At 48.1% G+C, this 12,859-nt stretch overlaps 1 protein-coding gene across 2 annotated transcripts in view; it reads left to right on the top strand.

Annotated features, from left to right (window-relative positions):
- The window catches only part of LOC138488386 (adenine phosphoribosyltransferase-like), a 278,013-nt gene that overhangs the window by 103,442 nt on the left and 161,712 nt on the right, over nt 1-12,859 (top strand). For both annotated transcript variants that reach the window (XM_069615325.1, XM_069615324.1), the window contains one exon: nt 6,079-6,224. In XM_069615325.1, coding sequence (XP_069471426.1) covers nt 6,102-6,224 — 123 coding nt within the window. In that variant the 5' untranslated portion in view covers nt 6,079-6,101. The remainder of the gene's footprint in view (nt 1-6,078; nt 6,225-12,859) is intronic.

Raw genomic sequence — 12,859 nt, 5'->3', positions numbered from 1 at the left:
AAGGGATACACTGTATCCCCTCAGCCCTCCGAATAAGGTGGGGTGTGCTGGCTCACTTGTACAACATGTAAAGGGGATGAAAATCCCTCTTTTACTACTTGTGAACAGTAGTTCACCCAAGTACATTAAAGAGAAATTAACAGAGAAGCCCAAAGAGGCAACCCAGCCTGATCCCAAAAGTTATAGGAAACTATAACTCCAATCACACACTATGGAGAGACATAAAAGAGTAAAATACTAGGTGAGAGGGGAAAAAGATTCCCCCTCACCTAGGGACAAGGTAGAAAAATGTCTAGGTCCAAGCAAAATGTTATGGGGTTGACAAAGGTCAGGATGATTTAGCACAAATATAAACATTTTGCCTAACAGTAGAGTAAGAACTGATGGAACGAAGAAGAGAATTCCAGTGAAGCGGGGAAGTAGGCAAAACGAACCAAAACAAAATGAAGCACAAGGAGGTTTAGGAACAAGCAATTGTTAAGTACATTGGGAGCAAAGACAAGCAGTTGAATAAAAAGAAACTAGAGAAGCAAGATATGGAGGTGCAAGACTGTGAACACATTTTAGTACAATCGAAAGAAAATTGAATAGACAAGACTCAAAGGAGAAAAAAGAATCAGAAAAAAGAGCAGAAGAAATAGATCTGGTGAAAAGACCAAAAAGTAGACAGCCGAATTATAGTTAGAGTGAAGAGGAGCAAGACGAGAGGCATGTAATCCAATCAGTAAAAAGGAACAATAGTCAATATGAGAAAACATTTAAGCAAAGATAAGCAGTTTGGTCACATGAAAAGAAAGAAGGGGACGAGCGTGGCGAAGATTAAAAAGGAGGAACCAACAGTTGCAGGCAGTATGAGCAATAGGAGAGGAAAAGGAAGGCAAGGAATCAAAAAGAACACCTATATTACAGGTAGAAGAGGAAAGGGGAAGTTGAAAAGGGGGAAAGGGAGCAGAAGAAAAAGGAGGAAAGAAAAGAACAAGTGGACTTAAGTGAAGAAAGTGAGAGGCCATCCAAGCTTGGACAGAGGAAAGACAAGCAGAGACTTTAGTGTGAAGGGATTCAGAGAATTTAGAAAAAGAAAAGAAGATTTGAGAGTCGTCGGTGTAGAAAAGACAGGAAAGATTGAATGAGGAAATAGGCGAGGATAAAGGAATGGTGTATAGCGAAGAGAAGCGGGCCGAGCACAGTTACTTGGGGCACCCCATAGAGAAGAGTATGTGGAGGAGAGAGTTGGCCTGCCCAAGACACGGAATAAGAATATCGAGAAAGATAAGATGTGAACCATACCAGAGGAGAAACAGAAGCGCCCAAGGAGGAAAGAGAAATCAAGGTGGGTTGATCTACATTATCAAAGCTGCGGAAAGGTCAAGTAGAATCGGAATAGAAGAAAGTTTGTTGTGACGAGCGGAAAGAAGAAAATCTGAAACATGCAAGAGGGCACTTTCGGTAGAATGGGCGAGTCTAAAGCCAGAATGAAGTGGGGGAAGAAGAGAAGGAAGATAAGACGAGATTTGAGAGTAAACAATCCTTTCCAAAAGATTAGAAAGGAAGATGCAAACTAGGTCTGAAGTTAGCAGGAAGAGAAAGGACCAATGAAGGTTTCTTTAGAACAGCAATAACAGTAAGGTGTTTATAAGAATCAGGAAAAACAGCAGAAATAAGAGGGAGATTAAATAGAAAAGTAAGGAATGAAGAGCCTGATGAAAGACTAGAGGGATTAATGGAGATGAAATGGGATCCAAAGGAGAAGCAGTGGGGTGCGCACAAGAGAGAAACTGAGCAGTATCAGACTCAATAAGAAGAGGAAAAGCAGAGACAAAGGGGACGGGCGAAGAATGAGATGGCGGGCAGTCAAGAACAGAAAGATAAGAGTCTAAAAGCAGAAGAAATTGATTTGATGCAGAGGAAGAATGGATAGTTAAAAAAGAGGAGGAGAAGAGGGAAGAACAGTAGGTAGAGAGTAAAGTGTCAAGATCATAGATAAAGGAGAGTGGTGGTCCAGGAGGTCAATAGACAATTAAAAATGAATTGGGAAATGATTTAAGAAAAGTAGAGAAATGATGCTCAAATGAAAGAAATCAGGGGGACCAGAAGAGGTCTCGTGTACCCAAGAGGAGTGAGATGGATTACCTAGCCCACTGCCACAGCCAGATGGCTGGGGGAATGCAAAAAGTTAGAAGTAGAAGAAAGAAGAGAAGCCATAGAGGTGGTATTAGAGGGGGATATCCAGGTTTCAGTACGGCAGAGAAAACGGAGACTCAGTCGTTGGAATAAATCAAGGGTAGCATGAGGTTGTTGTATAAGGATCTTGCATTCCAGATGCCAATGGAAATAGGGGAGGGAGGCTGAGTTAAGATCTGAGGATAGGCAAGGTAGAAGTAGAACGGGTACGAGCAAGTCGATAATCAGAAGGGTGGTAGGAAGTGTGAACTGGAATGGTGTATGTCATAATGGAGGGAGAGAGATAGAATAAGGTGGCAGTTGTAACCCAAAGCATGAAGGGCAGCATAATGACACACAATACCAGCCACCTCGGTAAAATGAGGACAAATAAGAGGTGGTAGGTCGACCAGGTGTGAACAGGGGCAAACAGGGCATGTGGTGGTTTGTTTCCAGATGCACATACCCTATGCCGCACAGATTGTTGTCCTTTTGTCTGTGAGGGCAGCGAGCACAAGGGAAACCGCAACAGGACGGCACAGCATTTACTCTTTGCAAAAGCAATCATGCAAAATTTGGGGCATATGCTTCCCAGTCCACAAAAGGTCGACCTCCACCCCTAAAAGTACACCCTTGGCTACACTTCCTCACATATTCTGTGGCTCGCAACAAACTGGGGCCACCATTTGCTCTGAAGGCCCCACCACCTCTCCTTTAGTCCAAGTCTTTTCACAGGTGCCACTGCATGCATGCAGATACACACACATGAAGCCATCCTCTGTACCAGAGCGACCCCCAACCCTGTCTTCATCCATGTAGAACTTTAACCGAATTAGACACTTCATGCATTTATTTTTAAAGTGTTACTGTTCCTATACTTTTATTTTAAAAAGAAACCGTACCGGAATGTTTTAGTTTTAAAATAAGTGTATTAAGAAGTTGAAACTTGCACTGCACTGAACATTCCCTTAAATAGCAGGTGAGTTTGGGGGTTTGGATTGCACGTGGTAGGGGGCATGGCGATGAGGTCTGCAGGGAGTGGGGGCAAGCTAGCAAGGAACATAGTTCCACTATTTCTTTGTGTACTCATCGACCACTGGTAATTGATGTTCTCCAAAACAAGGGTCTGCAATCTTCAGTTCTTTTGGACTATGGGTGCAATTATCCCTTGCCTACGCCTGTTGGCTAGGAATAATGGGAGCTGTAGTCCAAAACATCTGGGAAGCCAAAGGTTCCTGCTCCAAGACATTAAAGTGCTGCATGGTCCACCCTCTTATTGGCCAAGATGCCCAGCCTCTTCCTCTGTCTACGTCTGGGGACCTTTTAGGTCAAGCAAAGCCAGACTCCAATGACAGACACTTTTCTTTTTTTACTTTGGAAGGATGAAAGGATGGATCGACCCTATGGGAATTGACCTGAGAGATGCTGGTTACGCACAGGTCTCTGTGGCAGGTGCATTCAACCGTAATACTATTTTTTCGATTTGTAGTCTGCAGAACAAAGGCTGATTTCTCCAACAGGCGTAACACCCCTTCCAACTACTGTGATGAATCCAATGGAGTCATCATGGATTCTACAGCTGTAATCTCCTCCCATGATGCCAGGCGACAGCAGCCGCTACCTGATCCTGAACAACAGGGTGGCTATATGAGGGAGGATCACATGGGAGGAGACCACTACAAGGGAGAGGTCATGACTTCATTGGGCGAGATGCGGTACCCCTCCTTTCCCATGAGGAAGACCCTCTAGTGCCCAAAACCTTAATGGCATATTGTCATCTGTTTTCCCCCTTGTAGAGGAAGTAAAGAAACATCTTTCCAATATTCTTTAGTTCAAACCCCCATCTTTGACACAGACACACCAAGCTCCAAAAAGAAACTTTTTGCTTCTGAAATACCTTTATGTGAAAATGTTCTTGCATGTAAAACCACTGAGAAAAATGATCTAAATGCCAATGACATGCACAGACTCCAACCCCCATAATCCCCTAAGTACTAAGATGAGGAGGAGGAAGTAGTTGGTCCAAGGTAACAGGCGCCGAAGGTCAATCTGCAGACTAGTTGTTCTACAGAATCACCTGTGCACGGGACATTTAAAGATGGCAACCACACTACTCAGTGTGGCTGTCCAGGAGAAGATGTTAGTTCCTATGCAGAGGCCTGAGTGCGGGAGACACGTACCGGAGTGGCAGAGCAGAGGAGTCCACCGACAAAGGGGAATCACAGTGCATCTACAGAACGTACCATGGAGATGCCACACAAGACTTCCTGGGCATTGGGCAGCTCAAAGAGGCAGCGTTCTCCATACCAGGACCTGAAGTGAAGCGGGCATTTGACCGCAGAGTCACGAAGGAAGCTGGAAGGATGTCTGCCCAATCCAGAGTGGGAAGCGAGCGGCAGAGCCACACCGGAGAAGCGCAAACAGGACCAGAGACGCTGGAAAGAATCGGTGAGACAACCCAAAAGAAGTGGGGACCCAGGGGCGTTTCGGCAACCGCACCAACGACATTTTTAATTTAATGAGATTGCTGATACAGAAACTACAAGAAGCTTGTTTGAATGCACAGATTGACGCCCCAATAAAATACAGATGCATGAGATGCAAGTGTGCGACAAAGTATGAATGAACATTACCGCAGACAGATCTTCCGAGCCAAGAACGGTACATGCAGTTTTGGTGATAGAGAGGAACTGTGAAACACATACGAAGTCCTGCAAGAGAAGGATACCATGCAAGGGGAATCACAAGAGAAGGCCTTGCAGGAGAGTACACCAGGCAGTTGAAATTGCTTAGTGTCTCCTGGCAGGGGAGTATACTAGGCGAGTTTGCAAAGCTACAAGAAAAAAGGAAGGACAGCGTTTGCTAGACAAATGAGACACTGGTGTTAAAGAAAGACTGTTGCATAACTTGTTGCATAACAGCTACATTATGAATCAAGGAAAGACATTAAAGAACTGTTAGTAAAATAGACATTGCCATCCCATTTCAGAATCCAGGCAAAGGGAACCACGCTTTGGGCCTGAGGTCTTTGAGCCTGGAGAACCTTTTTTTCGTTGGAGCTATTCTTATTTTCAGTTGTGAACACTTTTTTTGCCTTTCTTTTGTTTGCAGTGTGAGGGTCAGGATATGTTGTTTTTGACACAAGGACGGATTTCCAGTTATTGACTTCCTGACACAGATAGGTCCTTAGTTTCTGTCTTTTAGGTAGGCAAACTCCTCTTTAGAATAGGGTCAGAGGCATGTTCCCAAACCATTTTCATTTGAATAAGTCCTTAAGCAAAAACATGACCACTTTGTTTCCGGCTTTCAATTCTGACCCCTCACACTACCCTCTTACTGGGATTGGAAACATTTTGTGCTCAAAAGCAGATTTAAGGTGGTTGGTTGTTGGGGGTCAATAAAACCCAAATAAAGTAGTGAGGTCTGTGTAGCCCCTGCAAGTTATACGGACTTTTCTGAAGTAAGAGCATTAACCCACTGAGCTGTATGGCTTGGATTTGAACTTTTCACCTACAGGATACAGGGTGAGCTTTTGAATTCTTACAATAACCGGCAGTCCTGTTAGCGGGTGATGGGCCATCTGCTCTGACTTGTGTCTTACTGCTTGATATCCAATTTAATTATAATCACTTGTAATTTATGGAGCGTGTATTGGTTGACTGATGTTACTTTAATTCAACTTAATGGCTCTCATTTTAAGAAGCTCTGATGTATGAAAAGCTGCATTGGTTCTGACGCGATTCAGACCTGTAGCATGTAAGTGGCGTCTCAGTAGAGGGCGTTTCGTCCACTATGCTCTGTTACTTTGCGAGACGCCTTGCAGTCTTGTGGCTGAGGATCTGTCGTTGTTTTCAACCTTTTTTGGTTTACCGATTGCTGAAGGTTGTAATGTGGACTTTGCTCATTCTCTCCCTCAAGGCACCAGCTCCCCACTTGCAGCCATGGATCTGTGGAAGAACCCCATCGCCAGGAGCAGAGGGTGGTACTTGTCATTGATGGCACCCAATGTAAAAGGCCCAGATTATGCCTGGCTCGACCCATCCCGGCTGTACTGCCACCAGCAGGTAGGTAATGGGGCACCCACAAGGGCGGACTGGCCATTAAACAGATCGGGCTTTTCGCCCAGTGGGCCAACAGCATAAAAGGCTCAAGAACAAAGAGATACCTGGGATCTGCTTGTAGGCATTGATGCTCAAAATGAACATACTAATCACAATCCCTGAAGATCACATTGTCCTTGGGTGGATAGGGCTATATTTAGTGCATGATCGACTGGTTGTGCCACTGGTATCTATTAATGCTGGGGTCTGTGACCTGTGGCTCTCCAGATGTTTTGGACTTAGACTGCCAGTATCTATCGCCATTGACTACACCAGCTAGGGGTTGTGGGAGCTGTAGCCCAAAACATCTGGAGAGCCAAAGCTTGCAGACCCCTGAATGAATGGTTTAAAATGAACAGGTTTCTGTACGTTAAGGTACAGGACGCCATTATACAGTGAGTTTGTCCTGATCTGCAGTGGTCGATGCATCCTATATGCTGATACATTGAAAGGTTCATCCTGGACTGCAATTGCACGCTGATTGTTTGACACACTTGTGCAACTGTATCTGGATTCTTTTTTTACACTTTTTGCACATCAGAAAACGCCACATGTATGAAAATGTGGCTAGATTTAAAACACCTTTAGAACCTTAAGAAAGCCTAAACATCTGGAAAGCTGGTTAGTGTTTCACCCCCAAAGGACCTTGTCAAGGCTTAGGGCCTCATTACACGGATGGCGGAGAACCATGGCGCTATTAGCGCCATGGTTCATGCTGGTAAAATACCGGCACCGCCTTGGCGGAAGGGGGAATTACCGCCCCATTCCAAGGTTGGCGGGGCGGTAATTCCCCCTTCCACCATTGCCCTTCCCCATTCCCATTTTTGCCCCATAGGGCATAATGGGAATGGGGAAGGCGCTAATTGCGGTACCGCAAATTGCGGTAACGTAATTAGCTCCCTGGGTCACTTTGCGGGTTGGTTTTTAACGCCTATAAAAAGCAGGCGTTAAATCGCCCAACCCACAAAGGGACCTCGTAGTAAGGCGGTAAGGATTTACCGGTACCGGTAAATCCTTACCGCCATCCGTGTAATGAGGCCCTAATTAGTGTGACAATTTAACCATGCTATACAACAGCAGGCTCATATCCCTGCTATTGGGCTGCGCAGGGAGACGTACCAGCAGCGGAAGAAATTACATACAGTGTCTTTGGAAAGATATGGCCACGTTTATTTTATCACACGTTGAAAGCTATTACCACACAGCACCCTAAACACCAAGCATTGTTACGTTAAGAAAACATGTATGACATGGAATCATCCATAGGTTATTGCATTTCATGATGATGTGCACAATAACAGTGGTTCCCTGTGTGACAGGTGGTCCAGGTGGGGCTGCAAACTCTGCCCCCATGGGCGCCATGCAGCAGTGAGGTCCCCTTGTGCTAACGTGGGCCTCCACACCATACCCTTAATGGGGGGGGATCCCAGGAGACACCCTTTTCTTGACTGACACCGACTCGCTCCTGCCCCCGGCCCCTCCTCATTGGACCCCCACCATCCCAAAACCACCCAGTGGAAGACAGACTTTGACCTCGCCATTGCACCCTTCTGGCCTCAGGGTCCCCCAGAAGGGGCAACTCACTGTCCACATGGTCCTCCCCCAACCTGCCACAGGGCCCTGGACTACCCAGTCATTGTGCGTATCAGTGCAGAACTGTTCACCAGCAGTAAATCAGTGTGCAAGTTCTTGGATCCCCTCACCAGTCCATTGGCCACAACGGATGCCAGCTGGGCTAGTTCATTATTCAGTTTCCTTGCTGATATGTTCAGAGGCCCAGCACACCCACTTTGTCCTTGAGATCATTTGTGACCAGGCAATCGGAGCATTCGCACAAAACCTGCCCATGCAGCCAAACAGAAAAGTGACTCCTTTCTTTCTGAACCGAAGCCACCAGGCCGTTCATAGTCGCGGTTGACTTCTATTATGAGGAGCTTATCCAGCGCCTTGATCAAGTTTTTGAACGTATTTTGTTCCGCAGCAGGAATCGTTTTCACAACGGTTTTGATCTCTCCGCCCACCAGGTTGAGAAAAATGTCCCTGATGTTGGGAGATTCGCCATCGCCAGACCCCCTTACATAATGTTGAAAATCCTCCATCCAGTCAGTCCATCTCGGTCCCTTTGTGGACTGCGGGGTCATGGTGAAAGGTGGGGGTAGGCGTAGTTGAATTGGTTGTGTGGCGCGGGGTAGTTGAGGTGAACTGGGCCCGGACCCAGAGGTGGAGCCCCTTCTGCTCATGGCGGCTGGTGATGGTAGCTCGTCGGGAGAAAAACCGGGCAGGCTGTGGCGTACTTCGGGTGCCGGAGGGCCAGTGGTCTACTCTCGGTGTGGCGGAAGGAGGAATGTGGTGGCGCGGATGCGCGTGGCGGCAGTGAGCAGCCGTCGTCCGGGCAGGAGGAGGTGCGTGCGGCGGAGGAGCCGGTGGGCCTGCCGAGCACGAGTGTGGCGGATTGCCACGGACGGAGTATGGAGGCACGGAGATGGCAGATTGCCAAGGAGGAGGAGGACTCCGTGGTGCGCACTGGAAGGCCTCGTCGCCAGTGTTACCCTCGTGGAAGGGCCATTAAGGAGGACGCGCACACGGAGTGGAGATAACAACTTCTTTATTCATCCAATGTCTAACAGGAACTGGCGCCTTCGCGCCTTACCCAGAACTCCCCACTTTCCTTCCCGCTCCCCAATACAATAGCTCCGCCTACCCAATGGCGGGGGCTGCACTCGTTAACCCTCGAGTGCCTGGCAACAGCCCCCATGGAGGATGTTTAAATGTGGTTCCGGTAGCTGCTGGGTGGTGCTGTGTCTGATCTCGATGTTGCGGACATCCCCAAAGCGCATTCCTCCCTTCCTGATCCAGTGCACCGCTACTCCTGGGCATCTCAGCACCCTCGGGCATTCCCTCATCCTTTTTTCCATCCGCCTGATGGAGTGACCAATCGCCCAAGCACTCACACCGGCGGCATCCGCTAAAGCCAACAGAAGAAAGAGCAACACGTTAGGCAAGGGACAGGCGTACGATACAAGACACAATTACATTCTGCCCCATCCCCTGTAGAGCGTTCAGTCCCCCCTCACTAACAAGACAGGTGAGGCCTAATGTAGCCCTTGTAGGCGCACGGCTGCCGTGGTCGCTGCACCAATTCAGTAGGAATGCAGTGTGAACCCCAAGTCCTGGAGACCGGCCTCCACTAGGGCTTTCTGAAAGACCATGTTGAACAGGAACGTAGAGGCCCCCGACACGTCCTGGTGTCTGAACAGAGGGCTCTTCTTTCCCCCTCTGCAGAATGTACTCCCCCAATGCCGTTACTGGGAAAAACAACCTGTTTTAATGCCCCGCTAAGGCCACTCTTGCCCTCTTTCCCTCCTGGTCAGTCTTGAGTGTCTAACCCATATGGGAACCATGGATCCCCCCAGGAAAGAGACATCAGAGAATTCCACTTATTTCTGCCCTGGAGGCTCCCACTATTTCCCCTAGCCTGAATGCCCCGAAGAAGGCTGTGACAAATGCGGCACGGAACAGCAACGCGTCGTAGGTGTCCTTGCATATCCTCCCTAATGCAACAACCAAACGTCTTAGTTTGAGCGGTTCGCGGGACCTCCTTGTGTCCCCCTATACACAACCCCAATACCCTCTTAACCACAAAGTCACCAGACAGGTTGACTGCCCCATGAAGGCCTGCCACAAACCTACCTGCTGCAACCTTCCCCTTAGCGGTCCCCGCAGATACCCCGGTGCTATGCAGGTGGCCCAGGAACATAATCAATGCGTCCCGATGGAACAGCTCGCCCATCCCCGTTGCCCCGCAAAATGCCCTGTACTCGTTGAAAGATCTCTCATAGTCTGCCTTTGTCTTCTTGGTCAGGGAACCCGTGATCAGGGGTGCTAGGACAGGGCACCAACACTCCAGAGAGTGTCGGGATAAGGGGTAATCAGCTCCTCCGCCTGAGGTAACCAGCTCCAAAATTCTTGCATCTTAAAATGAGACAAGGCATTGGCTGTGTTATTCATCACCCCGGAATGTGCTTCGCTTGAAAATGCACCCCCCCCCCCGCCTTCAAACACAACACCAGATGTTTCAGCAGCCTCAGTACCATGGACATGATGCCCTCTGATTGTTAATAGCCATCACCACTGACGTGCTTTCTTCAAAGCCCCTCCCACACCCCATAGGTGAGTGCAACAATGATGGAAAATAGTGGCAAAAAGTTCACGTTCCTAGTCCAGCCGCTGCTGATCCACTCATCTGGCCACCCCCGCCCGCACCACTTGTTCCCGCAACTTGCGCCGAAGCCCATGCTGCCTGCCGCATCAGTGTCTAACCCCACCTTAGCATTTGAGTGTGCCTCATGTGGCCAGACCTGGATCCTGTTGAATTCAGACAAGAAGGAATCCCAGATCCTGAGATCCTCCGTAATGGATGTGGGCAGTCTCGTGTGATGGTGCTTTTCTGTAATCCCCGACATTGCTCCTGCTATTGCCCGTCCCCATGGGAATAATCCTGAGCACAAAATTCAGTTTCGCCCAGCAGGCGCTGCAGCCGCCCCAAAGTCACCTTCCTGGCGTGCAGGCAGAGGGAGACTGATTGCCTGAACTCTTCCACCCTGCCGGCTGGAAGCCGGTAGACTCCACGTATGGAGTCAATGCCAATCCCCAGAAATGTGACAGTGGTGACTGGCCCCTCTGTCTTGTCTCTTGCGAGGGGGAACACCCAACCTCCCTGTCACCTCCTGGAATGCTCTCAGGGTGTCCAGGCCTTGTCTCAATCCTGGCTTTCCTAAGAATAAGAAGTCATCCAAGCAGTGCACTACCCTGGCCCCTCTGTACTGCTGTCTAGTGAGGTGTGCGGTCAAATGGTCGAAAATAAAAGATCGAATGACCATTTGATCGAAAATCAAATGGTCGAAAAAAATGGTCTATTTTTTTTATTTATTTAATTATATCTTTTTTCGTTTTGTTTGGTAAAAAGAAAATAATAATATAGAAAAAAGGGGGCTTGGGGGTGGAACCCCCCCATGAAAAAAAACAATTAAAAATAATAAAAATAAAATCGACCATTTTTTCGAACATTTGACTCTTGATCAAATGGCATTTGATCATTTGGTTTTCGACCAAATGACCTACAACCGTCTAGTGACCTATTCCAGAAATGTACTGAATGTCTTAAAGGATATTGAACGCCCCATGGACATGCATTTATTGAAATAAAATGTTTCCCTTGTTTGGAAACCTAGTAATCGGTAGTCATCCGGATGCACTGGGAGGAGTCTGAATGCCGACCCGATATCTGATTTGGCCAACTGTGCACCCTTTGCCCCCAAATGGCATAGCGCCTCATCAAAGGATACGTATCTCACAGAGCACACATCCTCGCTGATTGTGTCGTTCACTGATGCTCCCTTCATGTAGGACAGATGGTGGATCAACCTAAACTTGCCCTTTTCCTTTTAAGGAACAATGGCCATCGGACACAACGGAGGGGAACGGGGTTGCGCAAAAGGACCACTCACTCTCCCCAACTTCCTCTTCTTCTCAATTTTTTCCATCAAAACACCCATATTACTTGAGACTGAAAACTAATTCTTTGGAATTGCCGGGCGTATGAACCCCATTATATGAATGCGAAACCCAGCTTAAAAATCCTCCAGCAATAACCTTGCTTGCCCCTCCCTCAAATCTGTTTGCCCATAGGCGCAACACGTCCACCCTGACCGGTGTGGGCAGCGTGCCCTACCCTAAAGAGGAATCGCCTTCCCTACTTGTGCTCCCTGTCTTTCGCTCGTTTGCAAATTCAAACATGCATGCGCTTTGTGTAGGTTGGCAGGACGCCCGAACACACATGTATCAGACTGTCCCGGTACAGGTTTTGGTATTAAATGCACAACATGTGGCTTTTCTATCCCAGGCTCGGGGAGTGGTCTGAAAGGGCTGCCCCAGTTTCTGTGCCCAAGCCCCCTGTCATAACCCAGAGTGTGGGCGAATCATGGTGCAGCTGGCCTATAGGTCTAAAGACCTGGTCCCCCAATCCAGCTACACACTCCCTGCCTTGGAAGTTCTGAGCCTTTCATCATAATTTTGCCATGCTGCGAAAGTACATTTGCGGTACATGGGGATTATTAGGTGCAAGTATGACAGTAACTTCTGATGCAGCTCTGGGAACCTTTCCACCATTAATGCAAAGAAAAATGGTGAACCCCATAGCGCAATGGACAATTGCCTTTTCCACCTGCACCTTTTTATTTCTTCCCCCTCACCCTTCAAGTCCTTAACCTCTTCTTATACTGTGTAACTAAGCAAAGAAAACACATCTACAAATGTGTCCTTTCATACTATCCTTCCACTCTGGTGATACGTGCCACCTGGGCATACCTGATGGATTGGTGAAGGGGGCCGCGAGTGCCCTTACATCCCCTATGGAGGTGCCTGCTGGAGGAAGTCCCATGGTTCCTTGTGTTCCTACCATGCCTGCCCCCAGTGCTGGTGTCGCTGAAGAGGTCTGATTGGCCCACCCAGGTCCTATCCTGCTGAAGTATTGCCGGGGCCTGTCATAGGGAACCCAAGACCCCAGTTGCCCCCCCCCCCCGACCCCCCACCAAAGCCTG

Source organism: Ambystoma mexicanum, chromosome 9 (genome assembly GCF_040938575.1).
Source record: "Ambystoma mexicanum isolate Mex_15411 chromosome 9, UKY_AmexF1_1, whole genome shotgun sequence".
Taxonomy (NCBI): Eukaryota; Metazoa; Chordata; class Amphibia; order Caudata; family Ambystomatidae; genus Ambystoma; species Ambystoma mexicanum.
Note: the sequence above shows the minus strand (reverse complement) of the source record. Positions and strands in the feature narration are given on the sequence as shown.